Below are 27,226 nucleotides of genomic sequence, written 5' to 3' on the forward strand. Positions count from 1 at the left end.
TCAAAAATTGCAACAAACGGGCTACAACGTCAGAATTACAACAAAAATCAATCTCTGTTGTGGCGTTAATAAACTATCAAAAAAAGGACGAAAAGTGTGTCACACAAACCCCAATGGTTATTGTTAATTGGGAATTTGTTGTCACGCTGTCTAAGCTTTTAATGACTTGATTCTACAGAAAGTGATGTGATCTGAAATGGAACCTGAAAAAATCACTATTTTTAATAAATTGGTAACTCAGACAAAATCGACGTAGGCGAGTTATGCTGAGGTTAAAAAGAGCCGCATAAAATTTGGAACAGAGCTCCAGTCGACCAGGCTTGAAAGCAAGAAAACCTTGCCGCTATTTGTCCAACTGTTTACATTGTCATTTTTTCAGCGCGCGCTATCATCGCGTCCTTCGATAGCTCAGTTGGTAGAGCGGTGGACTGTAGCGGTTTAATCCTCAGAAATCCATAGGTCACTGGTTCGAATCCGGTTCGAAGGATTGTTTTTTATTTTAATCCATCAAGTTTATTTACGGCATAGCTCTACATTCATTTCAATTTACAATACCAGATAATATCACATATTTCTTTTGTTCATATGGAAGCTACACCATGGAGGCACCGAAAAAACCATCCCGTTATTGACGTCAAATTCAAGGTACCCCGCAAGGGATATTTTACTGAGTACAATAGCTAATTAAATTAGTCCTACAAAAAAATCAATAAAATGGAAATAAAAAACTAGTTATCAACAAAAGGAAAACGATAATAACAGGCCCGTAGCCAGACATTGTCAAGGGGGGATTTCCAAATCCAAAAATATGGACCTTTTGATAACACTTTCTTCCTGGCGTGTCCACAAGCAAGCAATCAAAACATGGGAAGTGGCAGTAGCATACATAATATAGAGACCAACAAACTTCAAATTATAAACATTACAAAAACGAAAAAATAAATAGGCTACACACAGTTTTCACATTAACAGTAGCACATCTACAGTGGAACCGACAGGGACGCCGAAAGCGGGGGCAGATGCCCTTGGTCATGTAAGCTACTGCACATTTTGCAATATAACAATTTCTGCTATTCGCTTTTAGCCTAAATTGTCTACGATATGCGAGATTCTAAACAGGCAACAAAAGACCATCTTTCGGAAATACACAAACTTTTGTGCATTTACCGAACAATTGCGCTCGTCTCGGTCAATGCTGAACCCAATTTTAGCGCCATCAGGCGAGTAAAATCGTTGCTTCGTACCACAATGACAGACAACAGTTTGAACAATCGAATGTTTACGACTATTCACAAACACGTGATGGACACCATTGACATTGCAACACAAGGCATTAAGCGGGCAACAAGAAGATACACACACACAAACAAACTCAAATAAAATAAAAATTAATTCTTTACCAAAACGCGCTAGTTCTTATGCTTGACCCGCCATCTCCTAGTCTGCTCCAAGATCAGCAAAATCGGCAGTAGTGGCCGAGTGGTTAGCGCGTTGGGCTCGCAGTCGAGAGCCTGCATGTTCGACTTCAGCCACCCGCACTTGCTGTTGTTTCTCTGGGCAAGAAACTTTACGATAATTGCCTCTACCCAGTGATCGACTTCGAGTAATGGGTAGTACCAAATTTAAGTCATAAGTAGAGTAGACAACCGGAAATAGACATTGTAGTCGGCTGCAGCGTGGGTCAGGTGTACGTCGGAAGGCGTACACCGATGCATAGCGCTCAAGTCCGCTTTCCCACAATGCAGGATAAAGATAATAAAACAAACAAACAAAAGGAAAGTCGAGACAGGCAGATCAGCTTGAGGCAGCCAATAACCAAACATTTACATCCACAGATCACCATCTACCGCGGTGGGTCCCTTCGGTCGTAGTGAGTCCCTCACCTCCTTGGTAGGTATCTTCCATGTAAGTATGGTGTGTCTGCTGAGTGTTTGGGTGTGTGGACGGCTCCCGGAGCGGACGCACTAATGATGAGACAGAAAACAAATCCATTTCATATGGAAAATTTGTAAACCTGCAAGATGTAGTGGTATCCATTTTGAACTCTGAGCGTTGCGCGAAAAAAACAAAAACAAAAAAACAAGGCATTATAACGCAGTAATGATCGAAGTTTAAGACTTTACTATTGTACAACCTTCCATTTATCTTCCAGAACTATCTGGAAGGTTTCGACTGATCATAGGTAGCTGATCTTGTGATCGCATGTAGTACACTACACTTTCTCCAAAATATGGACCTTTTCGGCTCAAGGGAGGTTCCCGGAAACCCCGAGAACCCCCCCTGGCTACGGGCCTGTAATAATCAAAATAGCGCTTCAATGCATCAGCATCATGTAGATCAGAAAATAAACAATGCCACAAGTCAGTTTTAATAGTTTGGTATGAGTTGCTTTCTATATTCTTTATTGAATGAATAAAACGACAACACTAATATGTGCTTTGGGATGTAGCCTAATGACACAAGGTTGTTTCCGCATATTTGATGCATTTGTTTCAAGAATTGAAACTTATTTGTTGAATGTATAGTAGCCTATATAGACTCATTCTTAGCACTTCTAATTATATTTGTGAATGTTTTTAGATTTTTTGAACATATTTTCAAAACCTCTCTAAAAAGTTTTGGTAATATATTATGTTGAACTTCATACATTACTTTTCATAGTTCTAGTCTATGAATATCCTTTATCTTAAGCATGTCAAACAGTTTCTATTTGGGGAATAGAAATAGATCTTTGCAATTATTTGTCACTTATTCTATATGATATGTCCATTTCATGTATTATAACACCCAAGCAATAACTGTTGGGGCTGGGCTTGCTGCTGTTGTCAATGAATACAAAGCCTTTTGTTATTTTGTTATTTAACTTCCAATTTTCTGAAGGCAGAGTGTGGACAAGGCACAAATTTTCCACTTCCTTAAATTCGTAACGAAAGAAAGCGAGAGTTGTACCAGTGACCTCGTTGGTCTTTGCCATCACGCTTCACTTGAGTGTAGGCTACAGTAGGGTGTTTCATTTTTTTCACACTTTCGAAATTAAAAACGTTCGAGTTTGCGTATGATGGGATTTTGGACACTGATTAGAAAATGTAACTTTTATTCCATTATGACGTCATTCAAATGTGGCACTGCGTGGTCGAAACTCGTGTGGGGCTAAAATAGGGGATTTCCCATAACTCGGTAACGAAACATGGTAAAGAGACGAAATTACACTGCAGGTCTACAGTGAGTGTCATAACTGTTTTTGATAAGCGAAGCACTATATTCTGAAAACTCAAGTGGACGATCAAAAGTGCTAATTACAATGTTACAGTAGGCAACAAACTTTTGGCACTGCCGGTCATGATAAGCTTTTGGATTAACTTACTCAATTAATTTTATATTGTTGGAAATGGAAAAGTTATTGATGATTTATTTCACAGGTAAATGGGAAAACTCTTACATCTTACAAGAACATCAACAATAAAACGTAAACGTCAAAACTCCAAGGCAGTAACGTAACTAGAAGGACAATTTTAGGATTTTAGGGGGGAAAAGCAACTGTTGCCTGTTGGGGAGGGGGTAAATATTTTAACATTTATTTTGCTACTGAATGTGGCCAAACATTTATGAGACGTCATTCAACATGTAATACAATGTCATTAAAATCCCATTTTTTGGGGAGGCAAAATAAAATTGGTCGGAGGGCAATTGCTCTCCCAAGCCTCCCCAATGGCTACGTTCCTGCTTCAGGAAACGTTTGACGATCTTCTGACGCACATCCGCGTCTGGTAAAAAAACCGGTTGAAAATAATAAATCTCAGTTTAGTTCTACAAACATACACACAATTTCTTGATGGAGGTTTTTTAATTCAAATCTAAACCAAACATATCAAAGTTGCACAATACAGAAATATTCGAGTTTTCAAAAAGAGGCGGCAAATGACATAACAACGTAAACTTACGCGTCGAAAGAACGTAAACTTACGCAACATGTGAGAAGTTTCTGCCTAAAACAAGTTATAGCATTGGACTGTAATAAATATGCAGATTGCAGACATAAAAAGTATTATCGATGTTACAATCTTTTGGGGTAGCTTCAGAATGTGTCGTGTCTCTGTTCAACATGCCACCATTGTATTGTCATGACCGCCACAACCGAGAACAACGCAAGACAAAGGTGTGCTTTTATTAACGAAGGCGATATTAAATGTAATGTTGATTCAACAACAATGAATGATCAAATTGCTCAAGCCTAGCTTGCTAGTTGCAAGGATGACAGTGACGAAACTGAAACCATATGCTAGAAAGGCTAACTTTTGAATAAATCGAGGGTTAAACACAAAGTTGTTTATTATCATGTTGCTTTATTGTCGCTTCAATTGAACTTATTGATTTCAACTAAAGTAAAGTTGACAATTTCGAAATCTATCTTAAATATTTTGCAAAGGTCAACACAAGATAGATAAAATCGCATCTTTGTTCAAGCGAAGAGACCAATTTCATGTATTCAAGTTGCTACAAGGAATGGGCGCAGTGCTTTTGGTTTACATTAAGAAAACGTTGAAGCAACACAACAAATTTTCCATTTGAAAAAATAATATCAGAACTGAATACATCAGTCAGACAGTTATCTGTATAAAAGTATGCAAGCAATCAACCGGAATTGTTGATTAAATGTGAAAGGTTCAAAAGTCACAACAGCACAAAAAATAAAATCTAAAATGAATGTTGGTTTTTGCTTTTTTTTTCTTGGACAATAGGACTCGTTTTCAAAGGTAACATAGTTAATTTATCATTAAAACAAAAATTGATCTGGTTCATTCCGACAACGGTTGCAGATGGCAAAAACACTGAAACTCATTTGTCTTTTCAAATCATTTCGCGTTTGCTTATGATGTATTTGTACTGTAAAAAACAACAGTTAAACAAAAATATGAGGTACCTTCTTTTGAAACAAGAGCAAACAAAACTTACACGTAGGTGAATTCATCTCCATGAGGAAAGTTTTTATCAAATTGTGATCCCAAATGGATAGAATGAGGATTCTTTCCAACATCTATGTCATCTTTGATGCGAGATGTACTTAAAAACTTATTTTTATTTTTAGGGACTCTCAAGGAACTTCTCAGTCTCTGAAGTGGAGTTTTATTTGTATGAGATGCTGCAGCCGCAGCGAGAAATCGCTCCATAACTTCAGAATCTGGATCACCGTATCTTCTTGGACCAGCATCCGGAAGAACAGGAGAAGGAGGTCGAATTTCAGGAGGAAAATAGCCGACGTTTCTACTACTACCTGCCTTGTGACTTTGATCTTTGGAAGTTTTCTTTGTCGATGAAGACTTGTCTTTTTGTTGTTTGGAATCACTTTTATTCTTCTTTGATTTCGAGTCCTTTACTTTTGAGTTGGAACTGGAACAGTTAGGCTCACGGAAAGGCTGATCAACCTTGTCTTTCTGTCGTGCTCCTACTGATGATGATCGAGACTTTACTTCGTTACAAACTTCTTTTCGTTTTTCATTGCCCGCGTTTCGCGACGTTTTATCGCGCTTTCCCAGAAGACCATCTCTTATCATGGCCACAGTGGACTTGTGGCTTTTTGTAGGCGATGGCTCAAACACACTATCTTCCGAATAGAAACTATCGGAAAAAGTCTGTTGTCTTGCCACTTGATTGCGCCCCCGATCTTTTTTGTTTGATTTCTATAAACAGGAAAAAATGTTGTAATGATCTTTATTGTAGATAGTATCATATTTATGTAATAAAAGATTTCAGGCTAAGTTAATTATTTTACAAATACAGTTATACATGAACTTATATCACAGCAACAGTGGTTTTGCATCACACTAGGGTACACACACACCACACTAGGATACACACACACCACACTAGGATACATACACACCACGCTAGGATACATCCACACCCCGCTATGATACATACACACCCCGCTAGGATACATACACACCACGCTAGGGTACATACACATTAAGCAAGGGTACATACACACCACACTAGGATACATACACACCACGCTAGTATACATACACACCACGCTTGGGTACACACACACCAAGCTAGGATACATACACCCCGCTAGGATACATACACACCCCGCTAGGATACATACACACCACGCTAAAGTACATACACACTACGCTAAGGTACATACACCCCACGCTAGAGTACATACACACCACGCTAGGGTACATACACACCACGCTAGGGTACATACACACCACGCTAGGATACATACACACCACGCTAGGATACATACACACCTTGTTGCCAACTGGCTGAATGACCTCGTATTGATGCACAAGATCCAGGGAATGGGGTTTACTTTGTATCATGAAAGGATTATCGAAGTTTTTTGATCTGACAGGCCTGCAAAATGAGAAAAGTAATAAGAAAAACTTGAGCAATTGCGATTCTTAGCAAACAAATAGGATAGTCATAAACAACAAAGCAATGTAACACTGATATCTCATTTTAATCTCATTTTTGACATTCGTTTTTTTTGCAAAAAAAGCTTTGAAAAGGTAATTGTAGTTTAGCTTTGCCGTGGATGAACCTGCTACTCTATTTTCATCTCAATCGACAATTTTTATTACTACTGCATTTGCTATTTGTTTGCTGGAAGGTGGATAGGTGAAATCGCTCACGTGTTAAGTTTCTCTGCTAACGGATTAAAATCAGAGTTTTTAATTAGATTATTTTGAAAAATACTTCAAGTAGGCCTACCCTGGTTTTTCGAAGAATATGACGCAATGTTGCGATATTTAATTGTCACTTAAATCATCACGTGTTGTGGTTTTATTTGTTTTGTCACATGGTGCAATGCTGAGACATTTTTATTTTAGGGTACCTAACTTAAATCAGTCTTTGAAACGATTGACAAAGGCTAGATAATTTATACCGGTAGTTGAAAATGTTTGAAGATTTGTTCCTTTTGCATTATGACAAAGGCCGTTCTGTTGCTTTAATTCGTTAGCTTATGATTCAAGTAGCCTCTTTACATTAGTCCTATTGAATCAGTAGTAAAAATCCCAAAATAGTTTGCAGCAAAGTGAGTAGCCTATAAATTTAGGCACCAAGACCAAATGAATAACGCTTTTCGCGCCTCTATCACAAATTTGGCTATTCTCAAGGAAGGCATCGCCAGTATATTGGTTGCACATTGCTTTCAAAACTTATAAATCATCTTTCACACCTATTAACACTTTAAAAGTTTCAATCTTATTTTGTAAGGTTTCAGGCTTCTCACCTTGACGCTTGTTGCTCATATTGTGACGTAATGACACTATTTTCGTTGGCTGGCCTTGCACCATGTGATGACGTGGAGTTACCACACACCTGTGATGAAAACACAGTGAAACCGCAAGCGTGTAAGAGGCTTTGTGTTGTGTACATTTTAACACCACTTCATCGTCGCATATTAATCATCTACAGGGCATATTCACGAGCTGTTTTGCAACATGACATCTGCTATCTTTATAATATTAATCTATTGTCGTCAAACAAAGACAAATTGTATCCAGTGCTGTAAATGGTGAACAAAAAACTTAAATTCATGAAATTTTATAATTTTAAACGCTCGACTTGTTCTAAGCTCGCAACTTAAATACCAGTTTCATAAAAAAGAGATAAAACACACAAAGTGTAATTACCTTTTGAGAGCTTTGGTCGCGCGTGCTTTGCCTTAAGTAGCCAGCTGTTTTGAGTGCCCCAACAACATTGGTTATCGCATCATTTCGATCAAAGCGGACAGGTTGACATTCTAAATCTTGTTGATCTTTTGAAGAAGAATTTTTCTTATCATCTGATGTTGGAAGACGTTTTTTGGGTTCTTTTTTGTGTTTTGTGGAAGCTTTTTTAGGCAGTTCACTGAAAAGAGGTTCAGTGGTGGTGAAAGGCTGTTGTCTTCTTGTGTTAGATGCTTCAGTTGGTTTGTTTTGAAATGCATTGTGGCTCCTTTCAACCACTTTCTCGTCAGATTTAGTGGAAGTTACCGTAGCATTGCTTTTTTTCGACACTCTAACTGACGATTGACGACAAAAATGCGCTTTGTTGTCATCTTCCACGTTGGAAGAGTCTGAATGACTTGGCTGCTCATGATGTAAATTATTAGGCACGAATTCTCTCAAGAATCTTTGTTTGTTCGAAACCATGGCTGACGGTAAAGAGCTCCGGCGTTTAAAATCAGAAGTCATTTCATCTTCAAAGAAATCTTCAGTCAAAGAAGATCCTGTATGTTCCAAAGATTGTAAACTTGCTGACAATACGGGCTTGAACGCTGATTTAGCGTTTGGAGATATTTTTAGTCCGTTATATGAAGTTTTTGGAGCATCATGGGGATCAACATCACAAGAGACTCCAGGTAGAGATGCTTTAGGACGAATCAGAGGAGCTAAAAACACTCCATCCGGACGCTTAACTTGACCATGTAAAATAGGTTCAGCTTTGGAGAAAATCTGAGCATGAGAGTTTGTGATGTCAGGAGGATTGCCATCCACCTCAGGAGAAGATCGTGGAGGACTTGGAGGAGGAGGAGGAAGCGGTTCTCCGGTGTATGACAAATAAATTCTTTCGTAATTATGCTGTTCATTTGGGCTGTTCAGCTCAAAAGAGTCTTGTTTGACCCTTTCACCGGAATGTTTTGTTGCGTGAGGGTTAGACTTGCTCATTTTTTTGCTTTTCTTCTCAGTTTCAAAAACCTCTTTTGTTACTGTAGTTACAGATGTAGAAACTGTATTTCGGCTTGTAGGAGCAGATTTCGAAAGGTTGTTGGAAATTGATGAGGAAACATACTTGGAAGAATTGTCTTGGGCTTGTCTGTGAGATTTATCAACAGTTGTTTTACTTGGTTTAGATGAAGTTGTCTTCTTATCTTTGAAATCGAAAATCTGAAACTCTGTCATCATTCGCATTGATCTTCGTCGAACTACCGACGATTCATTGTCACCATTCACGCGGCCACTACCATTCTTATCCGAGACTGAATGCTCAACAACTGCTGCAAATTTTTCTCGAAGCAATTGCTTTGCATTAGCAGTCTTCCGCGTCCTTGGTTTGGAAACTTGCCCTGTGCAATAAAATAGAGATCCTTCATTTCTTTCGTTGTCAGGTGTAAGCTTGATTGAACTTACGCCTAGCTTAACTCTACTTTGAACAGGTGAGCCTTTATCGCTTGATGTATGTGGCGAATGCTTAAATAAAGCTAAGCCCTGTGGCGGTGTAGGCCTGGATGGCTTTGAATTCACACCAGATACGTTTGAGGTCAAACTTTGTTCCTTGCTTGAAACTTTTTTACTTGGTTTCTTTTCTTCGTTGTTTTGTTTCAAAGCTGTCGTTTCAAACGGTGTCGAGTGCTTAAGTTTATTAGAAGTTGTTGTTGTGTCGTCGCTGAAATATACCTCGGGTGAATTGAAACTTCTTTCTGAACAAGGGCTTTTGGTGATTTTGTTTGACGGTTTGAATACAGTGCGTTGTTTCGGAATCGGACGAACATATTGTTGAAGCTCATCACTTTCATTACTAGTCGAAGAACTTTTGCTCCATCGATCTGTGGGAAGAAAGTTGTTTTTAGTACGTTCTCCGTCACGTAGTTTCCAGCTTGGACCATCATAGGATTTCAACTTTATCTTTTTAGGCTTCTGAACAGCTGTTTGTGCACGACTACCGCCATTGAAAGAAACCGTAATGTCTTCTTCATTTTTGTGAAACATATTCCTTGACGTAAAATCAGCATCCATACCTATACTGTTGTCAAAGCCGTTGGGAATTGGTATGATATCCGATAGCACCGCTTTGGGTGTATCAGACAGCCCATTAAGTGCGTATCGACTTTCTTTACAGTTGCTAACCGGTGCAAGTTTGTCATGAGTTGTTTGGTCTGTAGCTTCAAATGGGGATTCGTCTATAGGTGAGGCTGGCGTGACCACTTGGGAGGCAAGATCTCGACTTTGCCTCTCTCGTGGAGAGATGAGTGAAGAGTCCTGGTATCCTGAATCGATGCTACACTCGCTTATGTGCAAAGCTACGTTGGTTTTGTTTAAAACAGGTAGCGCGTGAAGGTGGTCTTGTGCAGCTATTGTTCTTCTGACGACATTTCCAGGAGATTTTGATGTTTTAGCAGAGTGCTTGTTACTTGATTGCGGATGCGGAAGCGAAAGAGCTGCAGCCTTTTGTTCTGCGGATGAAGAGTATATCATATCCTCCTGGTCAGCGCATAAAGAAACTGGGTCTGAATAAGGTCTTTCGTTACATCTTCCTCGTTTCACCTCGTTATTTGCAGACTCTGAGCAAACCTGAGTCTTTTGCTGCACATCGAAGATATTTTCATAATTTCGGTTGCGTTGAGAGATTGCGAATGATTTAGATGCTTCTGGTTGATAGCTGGGATGAACAAAAGATTCTTTTGCACTGACAGAGTCTTTGTTACTTTTGGACCCTTCTGCTTCTAAATTATCGGTATCCATCTCATAGGACCTGCAAAAAAATAAAAACTTCTCAATACACATCAATCCACAATAAAGCAGTATAATGCAACAATGATATGTTAAAGACACAGATGATGGAAAGTTCTCAATGATATACACAAAATCAAAAAAGCATTAGAAAAAAAGAAGTACAGTACTGTTGTTTATAATAACTTCATTTTAGTAACTAATATCGTTTATCCATACGCGACAGCTTCTGCATCAGATTTCAAAAGCAACAATCAAACTATTTTACCACATTATGATGAAACAATTTTCTTTTCTTGAAAATATTGGTTAATGTAGTGATTCTGAAAAGTGGGTCACAATTAGTGGTATTATATTCAACGTCGTTGAAGTAATGTAAGAACGACGGAGTGGCAGAATGGGGCAAGCTGAGACACAACCACGTATTCTTAAAGTCAAGCACATGCATACCTTGTATTGCTCTGTTGACCAGAAATGTTAGAGATTAATTTCTGACGCTGTGGACCATCTTCTGTCCTGTGGGGATTGCTGGAGTTTGTCCAAGGAAAATTCTCATCGTGTGTTTGTGCTATGCTCTTTAATTCATCGAACATGGATTCCATGTGTTGTTTGTATGAATCCGTTGTCGAACGCAAAGCAAGCTAAAAACGAATAGGATTTGAATCATATCTGTTAGGTACAAGACAGCACCAGACTATTTGGAAACTCCTTGCTTTTCTTTGATTGCTATGATGGCAACAAAAAGGTGAATAAACGAATAGTAGCTTTAGAAATTAAAGACACATTATTTAGTCAAAAATGGTTCAATCCTGTAAGACAACAGGAAATCTACACTCAGATCTATCATCACTGACTTCTTTACAAAGCATTCGAGTATGCAATCTTGGTGGACAACGAAAAGGTCTAATTGGAAAAGCGTATATAACAAAGCCTGGATTGTTACAATTCTTCACATGTGCGACAGTCAGAGTTATTTCTTTGTCTTTAGTTAAGTGCGTGACAACAGGAAATGACAAAAGTCTGTAACTGTTCGTATGTGGAACACATTCCCTTTAGCCTACCCTGTGAAAGTCTGAGATCTGGGAGTTTAAGCAAATAAACAAAAAAAAAATCGTTGAAGGTCTGAACACCTTGACATGCCATGACAATGGCCGACAAAATGTAGTCAGGACAAATCGAATAATAACTCATACCACACATATATTTTGTCGCGAAACATTTACAATTAAACAACGTTATATTTCAGTTTTGTTAGTAAATAACAAACACTGTTGTCTTCATACCTAATATCAAAACTGGGGCCCTTCTTGCATATACAGTATTTTTCATCAAACATAAGGCAATTAGCTGAGAAAATGTGGCTGATTTGGAAGTGGCTAATATGCAATTTTAAAAACAGGAATAAGGAATAAAAGTCCAGTTACACGTCACCTATTGATATGTCACAGTATAGCTAATTGTCATAGAACAAAACCGAACATAACTATTATTCAACGTCATCACAGATTGTCCTACTTTATATTTTATTACACAAGCAAAAATCTTCAATGAAAATTCTTTTTCAACGACTCATTGCGGTTCAAATGAGGTTTTGTCAGGCGGAACGTGCGTGACTAAACCCACAATCCGCTGTTTTACGTCTATCCTACGTTACTTAGCAATAAACAAATTAACACGAAAGCCGATGTTGCAAAGTGTGCAGAATTGAGCCACTGCAGCAATATCGTAGCTAACTGCATGACTAACAAGGCAACAGAATACTTGCAAAATTTCATCGTTTTTATTGACTACGAAAACAAAACTTTAATCTTTATTTCAAAGAAATCATATTAATTTAAAAGTGATTTCTCAATTACTAGTAAAAGGTAAGATCATATTGAGAAAACATCAAATGAATCTTAATGGATGCCGTTGAATCTGTCATACTGTTTGTGTATCTTACGGCCACTTGGTCACATTACTATTCTCCGCAGATTAGTAGCGCTTCCACTAGTATTCGATATCACATTCACATGACAGGTGTCTTTTTAGATGTAATTCTCATGAAACTATGAATCGTTAAATTGAATATTGATTGCTTATTGCTGCGTCGTTCTAAATCTAGACAACATGGTCCACTCCTTCAAATCCATTAAAATTTATGTTACGTTGGTTTAATATTATGAGACGTTGCCTTGGAGAATTAAAAAGAAATATTGAAATTTTCTTATCATTTGGTTGTTCTGGAGTCAACAAAGCAGTCGTCTGCAGACGTTAAATCAATGCAAAAATGACTGATTTGCTGTAGGAGTCAGTTACCCGGCAAGGTAAGAAAGAAATCCATAGAAATCCAATAAAACTGAATGAACCTTGATTTTGAAAAGGTCGATGCGTTTTGTAATGGGGATAAACTTTAATTAAAAAATGCTTGAAAGAAATCAATTTCAAATCCATCCGTTGACAGCTATGGTTTATCCGCAGTCATCAAATCAGTTAGTAGCACAATGCGCAATTGCACATGTACATATAATTGATTCAACGACTTTATATTTAAAAAATGGACACATAGAAGTGGCATATTATTAGATATTGATTCATGGCTAATTAAACGTGATTAACAGCAGTGTGCAACTGTGCATGCTAGGGTTTAGGACATATTATTTCATTTTATTTTTTGGAACAATTCCTCGGCAACAACAATCAGAAACTCCACTTTGTCAATGTCTGTGACTAGCCCTGCATCAGTGGTTCAAAGCCTCTACAAGTACGAGAAACTGCCAGGATTGAGCTCTCAAAGAAGCTTTCCCAGTCCGAGGATAAAGATCAAATCAATCAGGTGTAACTGTAGATAAACTAATCAGCTTAAAAGGCTTACACATGTTTGCTGTGTAGATCTCGTAATTTCCAAACCACACAAACATTTAAAGTCCCTTCAGTTTCATTAACTTTCACTTTGTTATGCTTACTTTGTCATGCTTACTTTGTACAGTGTACTCTGGAAAGAAGCAATGGCTTTAAAATGTAACCAGATTCAAAAGGAAATAAGGTATTTTAGCAACCTCCTTTCTCCATAATAACAAGCAATCGAAACACAATAGGATACACGCAGCTATAAAATCATAGGAGAAATGCATATCCGTTTCCACAATAAGAATTATTTCAAAATGTAAACAACTACAGGAAAACCCGGAGAAATTGCCCATGAACTACTTGTTTGTGTTGTTTTTGAGAAACAATTATACACTCAGGTTTTTTTTTTGGAAAAACAATTTTTAACTTATTGAGAAATGAAAAGAAAACTATTAAAATTTGGTTCAATACAGTATATATTGACTATAAACGGCATATATATACTATATACTCCATAATAGTACTGAGTAGTGTGACTTGATCAAAAACGACGTTATTTAATGCGACTAAACATACTATACCATGGTGAATGTACCTGAACCTGAACGTCACGGTAATCTAGCACACAACTACAGTCTAATGATCATCAAAACAAAATAGACGCATTTTTATTTGTTAAATGACTCATACAGGAAATTGTTGAAGCAAGTTACCGCTATGTACCACTTTATCTGACCTTGACCACCTTTATTTAAACCATTTCCTCATATTTCCTTTTTTTATAAATCGCCATGGGTCACTTAATATTTACTTAACGGATAGCCTACTGCCTACCCAACACGAGGTTTGGCTTCTAGTTATGTCAACTCAACCCAGTTCGATACCAGTCCTGTATAGCCTATGTAAGATGTTTAAAAGAACAAGTCTCACATCTGCATAGGGTGCGATACATTGGAAAGATGTGTTTGGAGAAGGAAATTTGAACAAGAGACAAGATTGGCCTGTCAAATCGTATCAACCCATAGGCCAATTTAGCTAGAAAACTGTTTGGTTTTTACATTGATTTAACTCGCTGGGAATGCTGAGTAAAAGAACATACAATCATCATCATTCTCTTGAGATCTAACGTTGGAAATAAGAGATGATAATTATGACTACATATTGATTGATTACGTCAACAAGCGCTGGTTTGATGAAAAATATCCATCTTGCTTTGACAGTTGACCAACAGAAAAATCTGTTCAAATAGAAATGTTTAAAAGCAAACATCATTCACTTGAAAGATTAAACATGACGTTTAAAAGACACATTAATAAGACCATTGAAATTTTCATATTATGTAATGCCAGTTTTCTCACACGAATTTACATGGGATACTTTGAACTTAAAACCTTTATCGTTAGCCCATCTCAACAAAGCATCTCAAACAGCAAAATCAGTCATTTCTACATTGATTCAACATTTGTAGACGTTAAATCAATGTAAAAATGACGAATTTTGTTGCTGGGCATGTGCGTGTGCAAACTGTGATTCGGTTGGCGGGCTTCTCCCCGCTTTTGCAGCATTTTTGAGTTGCCAATAATGCAGTCATGCGTGGCTTCTTCAGTCGTAATCCGATAAGATATTAATTGTTTACGCCTTCAACGTCGGAATACGTTGAATCAATCAATGCAAACATTGCTGGGAACCAGCGTGAAAGCAAACAAAAATTCCTTCCATTGCTAAAAACGCTTCAATCTATCGGTCGGCTAGAACCGGTTTACCTCGGCTAGATTAAAACTAATAAAAATTCAGTTAGCCACAACACTCTCCGTATTGAGATTAACCTGAATACTAAATTTGACTTGGTATACTTTTGCCAAGCTTGCTTTCAAGTTTATGTAGATTTAAAGAAAAGTATTTCTAAGTTTAAGACAATAACAATTTTTTAACAAAAACTTTTTTCTACGAAGACCCATTCTGAAAATTATTTTTCTAGCAATAGGTCAATGTTATCTACCAGCTATAGCGGATCCAGGGGGACACTTGGTTCTTAAAACCGAAAAATATTACAATTTAGGTTTCTCCAAAATTTAAACAATCGTTTTCTTGACCCGCTACTGTTTACCAGCATATTTTAAATATAAATTGAAACCAAACGTTGCAATATCAGCTCGACTGAAAGGAAACGTCGAAATTGCTGAACTGCGCATCATAATAATAACAACGGTATTGCGCATTATGTCGTAATATAACTGCAAAGATGCTTACTAATAAAAAAGTTGTGATCCAAAACATTACAACCTAGGAAGGCCGTTGAAAAATCTTTTTTAGATCGTGAACAAACGTACATTCTATGTTGGCGAATCTCGCACTAAACCATAAAAAAAATTGATTTTTGACACCGATGTTTAGTGTTTATGGTGATACAAGATTCCCTGCTGACCAGCAAAATGTCGTCAGTTAGATAGTTCGTGACTTGGGCGCACAACAGCTGACCGCGATGCGGTAAGCCACAGCCAATCTGCTCAGGTTTCCTTTGCGTTGAATTTGTAAACAGCGTCACTTATCTTTTAACAAGCCAAGCAAAGTTGATTTAATAAACTCAGAGAAGATGGTGTTGAAATCCAAGAAAACAAATCAGTTATTTTTTTCATTGATTCAACGTCTGCACAAAACGACTGATTGATGCCTGGGGAAATGCTTCAAGTTAGATCACCAAAGTGCAACGACAGCTTGGCGGCATAGCAAAAAAGTTATTATTGTAGCGTTCGGCTATTCGGCATATCTTTAAAGCAAACAAATGGGTTTTCAATAATTCATTGATGTCATACAGGTGTTCATTGGCTGTTTAAGCTATATTGAGGCAACACTCGTATTAAAGCAGGGGTGTCAAAACTTTTTCCCAGACGGGCATATTTGATAATGCAAAAGTGCTCGTGGGCCAACAGCCTCTGACAATCTTGTTTTGTGTAAAGAAAGATGCACATGTACACAGTTCAAGTTCATAACCGAGAACGTATGTTCACACAAATATGTTGAGCTTGAGCCGAACAAGCTCCACCATTTTCTTCGCAAGCGTTGCTTTTCTGGAAATTTGTTTTTATCGAGTTGCTGGTGAAAAGGCACGAAAGATTGCTTTGCAGAGAAGCTCAATTAGCTGCAGCCTCATCAAAGTTCAAGCAGAAAGAAGTTAATAGCAATAAGTTTTTTACATTTGAGGCAAAATTTCGAATTGAGAGCGGTTGTTGAATTCGCTAACAAGAAAACATGAATGCTGGAGCTGGACTGCATCATCCTCTCAAAGCGATAATTAATAGTTGATTTTGTAATTATGACGCAACAATGATTCTAACCTTTCTCGCCCGGTTTTGTCTGAGAAAATACTACATCATCAAGTTAGAAAAACTGCAAGTTGAATTTGTATGATTTCTATGTGTCTGGGGGCCTAAATAACACATTGTGCAAATGTTCAACAACAGAGGCGGGCGATACAAAAACGTATCGCGGGCAGGATTTGGCCCGCGGGCCAGACTTTGGACACCCCTGTACTAAAGCCATTAAAAGCTTTAAGTGTAAATACGTAGCTTAAGCGGTTCACAATCACATAAGCCACATGGAAAATAGGAAGATGTCGGTATAAATTCATTAGTTATACGTATGTAGCCTACTGCCGAGAAAGTCTAATGGGTAAAAAGAGACAGTAAAATTGAACTGTTGTTTGTGAAATAAGAAGTGGGTATGAAACATGAAGATTGAATATTAACACACACATACAATTATATTTGACAATGCCAAATATATTTTTATGAAGTTGTTTGAACGAAGCAACAAACTACTGTAAACGAAGTGAAATAGCGAACTCCCGTTAACGCAGTTTTTCATTCCACCTTGGTTTCGTCATTCTTTTGTTGGGTGTTATTGCAACACAGCAACAAAAATTTGAAAGGCGACTGATGGAAAAATACCATCTTAGTCTTCTTTGTCACTTTTCACTTTCCCATTAAGGCCACACAGACACAGTAGCTACATTTGGACAAGATTTCAGCTATATCGGTTACAAACTTGTTTAAACCGTCAACACGTACGGCCAATTAAAAATATAAGTCCACCTTGCATTTGCACTGAGATTTGTCAAGATGATGTGATTGAAGAGGAGAATTTACAATTAAAGTTAATTTTAGGTTTTCGTCCACAAAACAGCAGCTAATATGTTTAAATATCATCAATCAAGCAGTTTCATGTCACAAAGGTTTGCTTTGTCCACTCATAATGAACTAGAGTTTATGAACAGCTGACGGTAAAAATTTTGACTTGAAATTTAAGTTCTGCTGTGCGCTATCCCATGAAAGCCCAGCAGAGCATCAATTCAAAATCACACCACCACCAAAGTCATGAAGAAAATTATAAAATGCTTATAAACAAGCTCATAAGAAATGCAACGAAATGAAAATGTGTGTGGTAAATTGGTAGTAAAAGTGAAACGAATGTCGGTGACAAGAGTTATGATTGTCATGATATGTTAGATTGTGGCCAGCTAACATTTCGAAAACAAGACTGTTTTCATCCTCACTGAGTGTTCTAAATTAACTATAGAGAACGCTAACACTGAAAAGATCTGGCACAAAGGCACTTCCTCGGTTCTGCAACTAATAAATTCTTGCAAAATGCTGGGTGAGTGATCCCGTTATTTTAGTTGCCTTGAAGGTTTGACAAAGACGAAAAAGCTTTAGTAGGGCTTCTTTTGTTCCAAAACTTTTCTTTTTCGGACGTTAACAATGCATGAGTCTAGTATCTACATTTTAGGCTTTTTGTTTTTTGATTAGATTAGTCAGGCGTTCCAACCATTTTGCTACTACGTTGGTTCATTTTCATGAAACCTTTCTATCAACTTCGATGTCATCATCTTCACATGCCAATAAAATAATTGTTTACTTGGTCCGCCCTTGGCATTCCCTTGTGTATTGCTTTTTAGGCGGGACAAGCTGGCAAAAGTTTACATTCTTATATTGTTTCAACCTGTAGCGACGTAGAAACGATGTAAAATTGCAAGTTTTACTGACAGATGTTGGAAGTGCAGCATTGCTTGCAAAATGCAGTAATCGAAAGCCCGGCTACAATATTGTCACTCATGGCGAAGCTATTCGTCTCTGAGGTGGGACAAAAGTTCAATCATTTCTTTGTTGGTACACACGTGCTAGGTACAACTATGCAGATAACATGGAATTTCAGGTGGTTTTACGTTGATCCAGCGACCTGCAAAGTTTGTCTAACTATTGGACAAACAAGAAAAGTGCTAAACACAAAACTGGGGAATCCTTTGGGATTTGCAGAGAGATTTTCCCACAACAAAAATGCTCGATGTTCACTTCACTTGGGACATGTTACAGCTTCATAAATTTATCGTCACATCTACATCTTTCAACGTTGTTGCAACTAAAACATGACTACACGATCACATGAACGTAAGAAATACAATTAAATTATATTGGTTGTGGAACTATTTCGATGAAATATTATATTCCTCACCTATTGAGAATAATTTATAAGATGTATGTTGCAAAACAACAGCAAGTTTTGTTGGATTAGAATTTTGAAACATAGTATCTGCATAGAAATTCAGTGTCGACAATACCAAAATGTTCTTTCAGAACTTTTAAAAATCTGTTCAAAATATTTAGCAGCAGCCTATATATTATCAGCTGTTTTACACTCCCCAAAATTGCAAAAGTGCGTAGTTTATAACACGCAAGCAGACTTTTCCACGAATCGAAGGTACTTTCAGTTTACAAGTCAAGAACTTTTTTTTTAGATAAGATTAATCCATACATGTCCCAGCCAAAACATTGGTCCAATTCACATTGATTCAACGTTTGCATACGTTAAATAAATCAATCAAAAATGGATCGATCACATAAATGGCCAAAAACAAAATATCTGATGATAGCATGCTCAGATTAGAACCTTTGTTTGTTTGTTTGTTTGTTTATCTTTATCCTGCATTGCGGGAAAGCGGACTTGAGCGCTATGCATCGGTGTACGCTTTCCGACATACACCTGACCCACGCTGCAGCCGACGGCAATGTCTGTTTCCGGTTGTCTACTCTACTTATGACTTAAATTTGGTACTACCCATTACTCGAAATCGATCACTGGGTAGAGGCAATTATCGTTAAGTTTCTTGCCCAGAGAAACAACAGCAAGTGCGGGTGGCTGGAGTCGAACATGCAGGCTCTCGACTGCGAGCCCAACGCGCTAACCACTCGGCCACGGCTGCCGACAAACCTGGTGCCGACAACCTGGTGCTCTTGACACAATCTTTATTAAATGGCTCAGTTAATTAGCACATAAGTGTGACTTTATTTCTTATTGTGATGTGGCATTTGGCTTAGATATCAAATTTGAATCGAATACTTTTTGCTTGAAGTTTAAAGAAAGATTATAAAAGCGAAAATGGTGACGTTGCGTTTTGGTAAAGCTATGCTAATGTTACCAAAACTTCAACTTACAGAAACAATCTTGGCATGGAAAATTTCGTCTTCAATAATTTCAAACAAAACTGACAAGTACACCAGACAGCAAAATTCGTCATTGTTACATTGATTCAACGTCTGCAGACATTGAATCAACGTTAAAATGACTGATTTTGCCATCAAGTTGCATCAGGGCTATGGAAACAACCAACTGAGACACTTGTACAAAAACGCTTAAAACTTTAACTGTTGTTTGAAATTTTAACTTTTCCAAAGTGTTTGTTTATGAGAACAACGTAGTCAGACGGTATTAAAACATCAGATCGATTTACGTCATCAGTTTATGAAAACAACGGTACTTAGTGGAAAGATTACGTAAGAGCATGAAGAGTTTATAATGATGGCCTGAGCCTATCCAATGGGCGCATCTAAACTACAAATGGGTTGTTGTTCTTTTGACTCAACAGTTGGTGCGAAGAATACCAGTAGTTGCGCTTTATTCCATCTATAAATGTTGGTGTTGTACAATGTATGAAAGTAACTCATTGAAAATTTGTCAAAATTGATTTTGAACATCAATTCAATGTCTACCACAATGCGTAGGCGTAGTGTCAACTTTTAGTAAGGTTAAACCGATGAAACAATGCTAAGATTGTGCTGATTTGTATGAGCTATCGTGGTACAAAGAACTTGAACTTGTGCCTTTGACGATACTAATCAATCAATCATTTTATTTTTCGTCATTAACGCGTCCGGGACGAAAAAGATACTAACTACAAAAATCGATATTGACCTACCAGCAGTCCAGCACGTTAATGAACGGGAAAAGGTGGCAAAACCTTGAAAGGTTTAGAACGTGCCTGAATGGAAAATCATGTAGTAGGCTTTATGTCAGTAGTTAGCACGGCCACAAAACCCAAAAAACAAATAGCAGAAAATAAAACAAAAACAAATACAGTTGAGTATCAAGTATTTTATCATTTTTCAGTCGAGAAAATAGAACCTTACAATAAAATAATGTTGATGCGACAAATTTATATCTTGAAGGTGGCACTGAACGTTCCGCTTGAGACGATCATGAATTCATGCCTTTGAGTGAAGAATAATTTATGACAGATGACAGCTAATGCTGTTTTAAAACAATTTTGAAATTGCTATGCAATCAGACGGGATGAGTCAGAAGCTCAAGTGCGCATAACGGAAAAGCAAATGTTGCTAAATTAGAACTATTCTTAGCAAACGGTTTCCTGACCACGCAAAAACTGTATAAACATTTAACTATACTTGGAACAGTAACGCAAGATCAGTGTTAGATAAACTACATTGAAATTAATGGAAAATACATGCTTTGCATGATAAGAATCTTTTTTTTTTCAGAGTTAAACCGAACAGTTAGTGATACAGAATTTTGAAGATTGATAGGGTATTTTATTCCTGCTTTGCACTCAACAAAGAGATTGATTCAGGGTAAAAAATGGCTATATGCGAATTTGAACAACATAAAATATGAAAAGACCATGTTTCTTCCATAAAAGGCGACACAAAGATTTATAGAAAGTATTCGGCATATTTGAAAGACAAAAACTCCTGAGACACAGGAAATTGGGTCAACTAATTTTATCCCCAGAAATGGTATGGGTCACTGAAGATAAAAGAAAGACCCCCTTTGTGTAATTGTCAGTCGTGAGAATCCCCAAAGTCATAGGATTTTAACTTACATTTGACCACTATTGTAAAATACCAGCCATTATTATAAATTAAAACTTACATCGTAAAATATACTTACTTCGTTATTATAAACGAAGTAAGTTATATAACGAAGTTCGTTATATATACTTACATCGTTATTATAAACTTGGACAAATCAAATAATACACCAGTCTATTTTATAGTTATCCAGACCGTTTGGCGATGTTAAACAATGAAAAAAAGGCTTCGTTTGCTGGATGGTTATTACCATGGATACCGATGATGACGTAACAGCAAAGTTATTCGTCATGTCCTTGAATAGGAAGTTTACATTAAAAAAATGCAACAATTACAGTGAAACTTCAATATTGTATTGCCTAGTGCTGTCACTTTTATGGTCTTATGGAACTGAACATTTGTTGAACCAGTCATCTATCAAAAATGCGCATAAGTTAACTGAGCAGCGCAAACTCTGCTCGCATTTTCAAAGGAACGTAACTCTTGTTAAAACATTGCTAAAACTGACCACTTATTTATTTCTTGAACCCATTTTAAATCTGACACTGTTTACAACCCTGCTTTCACTTGTGAATGACGTGACTCAATAAAGTTAGATCATAGCAAACAAGGTACGACTTAACAATTACAATTTAATACATTGCTTGCTCTTACAAAGTGCAGGTGGGAAATCGTGTGGAGAAAAGCAACTGGACAACAGTCCAATCCGAAATCAAACCTGTAATCGTTTGCAAATGAATGTCTGATCTGCTCGTTTAATTAATTTGTCTGGAATGTAACCCAAGACGATGATGGCTTGCAGTTAACCTGGTCAGAAACTGGTGAACAATCTTCGTCATAATTACGTCCAATTAACATTTAATCACATTTAAATTAGTGAATGCTTTTTTTTAGATAAAGTTTCAGAAGTGTTTTTGCCAAAAGGATAAAATTCACCTCGCTTTCCTGAAGATAATTCAGTAACATCATCAGTGAACTGTTGGAGCGCCAAACCCAAAACTACAGTCACACTTTACGCCACGCATATGTTTATCGGTTCAACGTTAAGTTGCATTTAAACAACACCAAGATGTGAAGCAGCAATCAAAACAAAACCTAAACATGACACCTGCGTAACGTGCTGGATATCAGACTAAGTCTACTTTACGTTTAACCAACTCCCTTAAAACTCTCCAAGGTTTTGAGTAACCAAACGAAGCTGCTGGCTGTCACACATCAGTTAACGATGACACAGAAACATTAACGAGGATGAAGGGATTAAAGCATTGATTAAAGTTATACGCAATACACAAGGTTTTCTTGGCAACAACTATAAAAACGTAACACATTTGTACATCTTGTTGTTAGCCTAGCTTTGGAGTTTAATGTCAGCTGCAGTAAAGGCAATGACAATGTTTTATTTTATTCAATCCTTTGCGCAAAAAAAAGAATCACTTATAAAAATGCAAATTTTGGATTTAGAACCCACCTCGACCTTAAAACCAAAACTACTTTGACTTATTGAAAGTGACATTATCAGGGATGAACTACTAAATCTAAACACTAAAGCACAAATTTCTATTTTACATTAGTTTAGTGAAACCAGCCAAATGGATATGACAACAAACACAAATCAAAGATATCATTCAAACAATAAAAAGTTTAAAGTGGAATTGGGCAGGACATATCATGCGAACAACTGACAACAGATGGACAAGAAGAGCTACTGACTGGATACCGCTTGACAATAAACGTAAAAGAGGGAAACAGAAAACAAGATGGCGAGACGAACTCTACCAATTCGACAAACACTGGACACAAGCGTGCAAAGACAGACAAAATTATAAAGATATGGGGAAGGCCTTCATCCTGCAGTGGAACAACAATGGCTGACAATGATGATGATGATATTTCCTTTCACTCTAGGGCAGGGCTTCCCAATTGGGGGTGCGAGTAGCTGTTGCTGGTGGTGCGAGAATCCACCGAGAAAGAAGAGCTATACCGTATATAGAGATGGATTTTGTTTAACGAGGGAAGTGGTGATTATCTCTCAGAGCATTCTATGTTGGCCTATACAGCACAATGCACAACAATAAGAAAATACCACCCAACAAGTTGCTGATAACAAAAAGGCTGTGGTCCGAACGTCACGTGATTGGTGGCGGGATAATGCAATATGTCAAGGCAGAAATCAGCCAGCACTTGGAAAGCCTGAGAGTCATTTGACGGATGTTTCTCCCCAGGAGATCTGGAAAAACCGGAAACTTGGATCATCAACCCCTTTGCCTTCAAATTAGAGAAGACGGGAGATGAGGATGAAGATAAGGAACATCTGATAGATATGCAAGTATGCCAATCGACAAAGCTGCTTTATGAGTCCAGCTCACGAAACTTTCTGGTGCAGCGTTCAAACTGGGTATCCAACTACGGCTAAGAAAGCATTGTAAGTTTTGGTTCCATTTGCTACCACTTGGCTGTGTGAATCGGGATTTTCATCTCTACTTTACATGAAGAATAAATACCGCAACGTCCTGGACCCCGAAAATGATCTGCGCATTGCATAACCCCACAGGCTTCCACGTTTCGAACAGATCATTGCAAAGAAGAGGCAGGAGAAAAGTCATAGATCTTGATTAACGCCATTATGTCCTCAGTTTGTGTTATTTCTTTATTTATTCGCTTTTGCATTTTGTGTGATTGCGTTGTTGAAGGCTGCCCTTTTTCCTCTTCGTTAGCTATATAAAGATCGGTGAGCTGCTTTTCTGCGTTTTCGTACGTATTTTGAATTTTTTTTCTCAGTACCACTCCGCTTCAAAACAGGGGGTGCGAGATTGGCTTCATCAATCCCATGGGGTGTGGGGTGATAAACGAATCGGGAAGCCCTGCTCTAGGGATATCGGAAGTCTATCCATTTGCTATCAGAATAAGACGAATTTCTGCCAGGACGGGTCGAAAAGCAAAGATCTTTTCGCATGCCATCAAAATGCTCTGAATGTTCAAGTCACCGGGTACAAAAATACAATTGAAAAATCTTGTATTCTTGTGTGGGTTGCCAAATACAAAGTTACGGTTCACGAAACTTGCTGCAAACTTGAATTGAGCTAATAGGAAAAAACTTGCTTATGCAGCGCTCAAACAAACACAATTATTTAGGCGCTCTGTTTAAACAGGAAAATAATTAAGATATTTGGCATGCTTAGACAGCTTCAAAAGTTGTGCAGTTGGATGGTCCATCAGTCATCGCTAAACAACTTTGCAAAAACACAAACAACTTTTGCAATAATTGTGCTGGTTGAACACCGTTAGTCAAACTATTGAATACTCTATATTATGGTGGAAATGTTTTCTGACATATTGCATAATTCTGGAATTAGTATATAATTATCGTCAAAGGTATGTTGGGGGTTGATATTTGATATAAATTCAAAGATGGAAAACCAATATTAAAAGTAAGCCATGACTCACAACACCCAGTTTTAAAGAGCCAACCTGAAAACGTAAAGCATGAACGCTCTATTTACTTTCAACCAAATCCAACATGCATTCTATTTTAACACGAACCACAATCTCAGATGTTTATTCGACATGTTTGAACTTCGTGTCGATAATTGTCCTGATGATCATCCAAGTTTTTCAGTATTAAGTTTAAACTTTTCTAAATAGTTAAAACTTGTACAATACTTTAGGGTCCAATGGTTTAGTATCGATTGGCGTTTGGCAAGCAAGCTTAGATGAAGGGAGCGAAACGTTCAGCCGCACATATCAGCTAGCAAGGAGAGGCCTACCCTGTCCCAAGTTGGACAGGGAGACTGCATCAACTTTCAAAAATGTTGTTGCATTCGTCTCCAGTCCCATTGTCTAACAGTGCTTGCTGTTGCTACAATCGGCTGCCGAGAAACATAGTGCTGACTGGAATTTTATCTTATTAGATGGAAGTTTTCAGCCACACAACTCATACACACATTTTGGCAAAAAAGTTGACTAAATTTGTAACAGCTGAATGTCTTGTAACGTTGGATCAACGTCAAAATAATACATCCACGCCGAATCGCAATGTTCAATCAAAGCTTGACAAAAAGAAGACTTTTGAAAAGGCAACGTCCAAATGCCAATATCCATTTACAACACAAACTAACATCTCGTGATTAGTTTCACATATGCCAACGTTAGATTGATGAAAACAAACCGAGTTTTTGTTTGGCAAGTTGTAATTCATTGTTGAGTTGCTGGTTCAATGACATTTTATCCCTACAGTGTCACATACAAAGCAAACACAGCTAAAAATAGCTTGCTGAGAAATTCAATGTCTTCTCCCACACGGAGACGTGTAAATTAATGAGTTGTAATAAACCTTGTGTGCTTGAGGACGGATAAACAATCTGCGAGCTGATTTTTTACACTATTTCGACGTTTAATATTGTTGTTTCATTGTTCGTTCATGTTTGCTACAAGCCTACAATGCAATAAGGTTTGCCTCCTGTCACTTGCACAGATTGGGCAGTTGTTTTGCTATTAATGCAAGAAAAAACAATAAGTGCCCTTTTCCAGCAGGCTTATTCAAATTTTGCTTCATGAAACTGGATACAAAATAGAGTTTTCAAGCGTGGCTGATCAGGTTCTCAAAACATGCAAAATATGGCACGATTCTAACAACTTTAGAAACAACTTTCACAAAAAACAACTCACCATTTCTTCCCGTAGTTTTTGAATCTTGACGTTAAGTTTTTGTACAGATGGCGACTTGGTGTATATTTCCGGGTCACTAGATATGCTACAGCGCAATCTCTCTCGCGACAACTCGTCACAATGCATATGTTCTGTTATTTTGTTTTCATGTGGCGTCTGGACAAACGTACTGGTCGTGTTTACAGCTGTGGCTTCCATGATTTGACTGATATCTTGGGCAGAACTTTCTCCTGTACAGATCGGATCACTGGTAACTTGATCAACGCTTAAGAAAAAGAAATTGTTTTTATCGCTAAATTCATTTGAGTTCAGGTCATCGCTCTGCCTGACCGACGGAAACTGTCTCGCTGCTGTCTGACTGCTGATGTGACCAAGCGCCAGGTTAAGTTGACTCATAGGCTCCAAGCCAAATTTCTGCGGGTTTTCGCAACGTCTTTTCATATTTGACCCATTGTGTGGCAGCCTAGCTTCTCCGCTGAGATGTAAGGCTTCTTCAACACAAGTAACATTTGGTGAGCCATGGCTATCATTGCTTCGGTAAATATGCTGCAAATTCCTGGGAGGTTCCATCAATGAATAACATTGGTAGGTTCGGCTCATTTGTGTTTGATCCAAGCCAAATGCTTCACTATTTCCATCTTGTTCTATCGATAGAGAATGCAATGCCTGTTGCGAATTGACGACTGCGTTTTTAGTTTCTGCTTCTATGCAGTAATCATCGCTGTACAATCTACCGCCCTCATTCTGACGACATGGGCGAAACATGCCTTCTTGTTGCTGACAAACAAGGTTAGCAAAGCCAGCACTACCTGACAGTGGCTGCCATTGTGCTACTGCAGTATTTACACCAGAGGCTTGATAGTTCACGTGTGCTTCAGATTGATGTTTACTGTCCCACCTGATGCCGTTGTGAAGATTGCAGTACTGGGAATTACTAGCAGAGACTGAACAACTGATGTTTGCACTTTGATGACCGTACGTCACGCCTGCTGTGTCGGACTGGTCGTATTTCGCTGCGGGCATGCTACCTCAGCAAGTAATGCACTTGAAGTAGAGCATGAACGAACAGCTGAAAGCTTTGAGAAAAATTCAGTTTGATCGAGTGACAGCGAAACAGCAGAATGTCTC

At 37.9% G+C, this 27,226-nt stretch overlaps 1 protein-coding gene and 1 non-coding gene across 2 annotated transcripts; one reads left to right on the plus strand and one right to left on the minus strand.

Moving 5' to 3' along the window:
- The first annotated feature begins 397 nt into the window (after nt 1–397).
- On the plus strand, nt 398–487 carry Trnay-gua (transfer RNA tyrosine (anticodon GUA)). Its single transcript is given in 2 exon segments — nt 398–434; nt 452–487. It is a non-coding gene; the product is annotated as a tRNA-Tyr (tRNA).
- A 3,073-nt stretch (nt 488–3,560) lies between these two features.
- LOC145782257 (uncharacterized) lies at nt 3,561–27,226 on the minus strand. The gene is made up of 6 exons (XM_082594041.1): nt 26,099–27,226; nt 10,896–11,086; nt 7,647–10,467; nt 7,244–7,332; nt 6,258–6,363; nt 3,561–5,678 (listed from the first exon to the last, which is right to left on the minus strand). Exons 1-6 carry the CDS (start codon nt 27,119–27,121, stop codon nt 4,950–4,952), a joined length of 4,959 nt encoding a protein of 1,652 aa, XP_082450167.1. The 5' UTR covers nt 27,122–27,226; the 3' UTR covers nt 3,561–4,949.

This window comes from Aplidium turbinatum, chromosome 13 (genome assembly GCF_918807975.1).
Source record: "Aplidium turbinatum chromosome 13, kaAplTurb1.1, whole genome shotgun sequence".
Classification (NCBI taxonomy): Eukaryota; Metazoa; Chordata; class Ascidiacea; order Aplousobranchia; family Polyclinidae; genus Aplidium; species Aplidium turbinatum.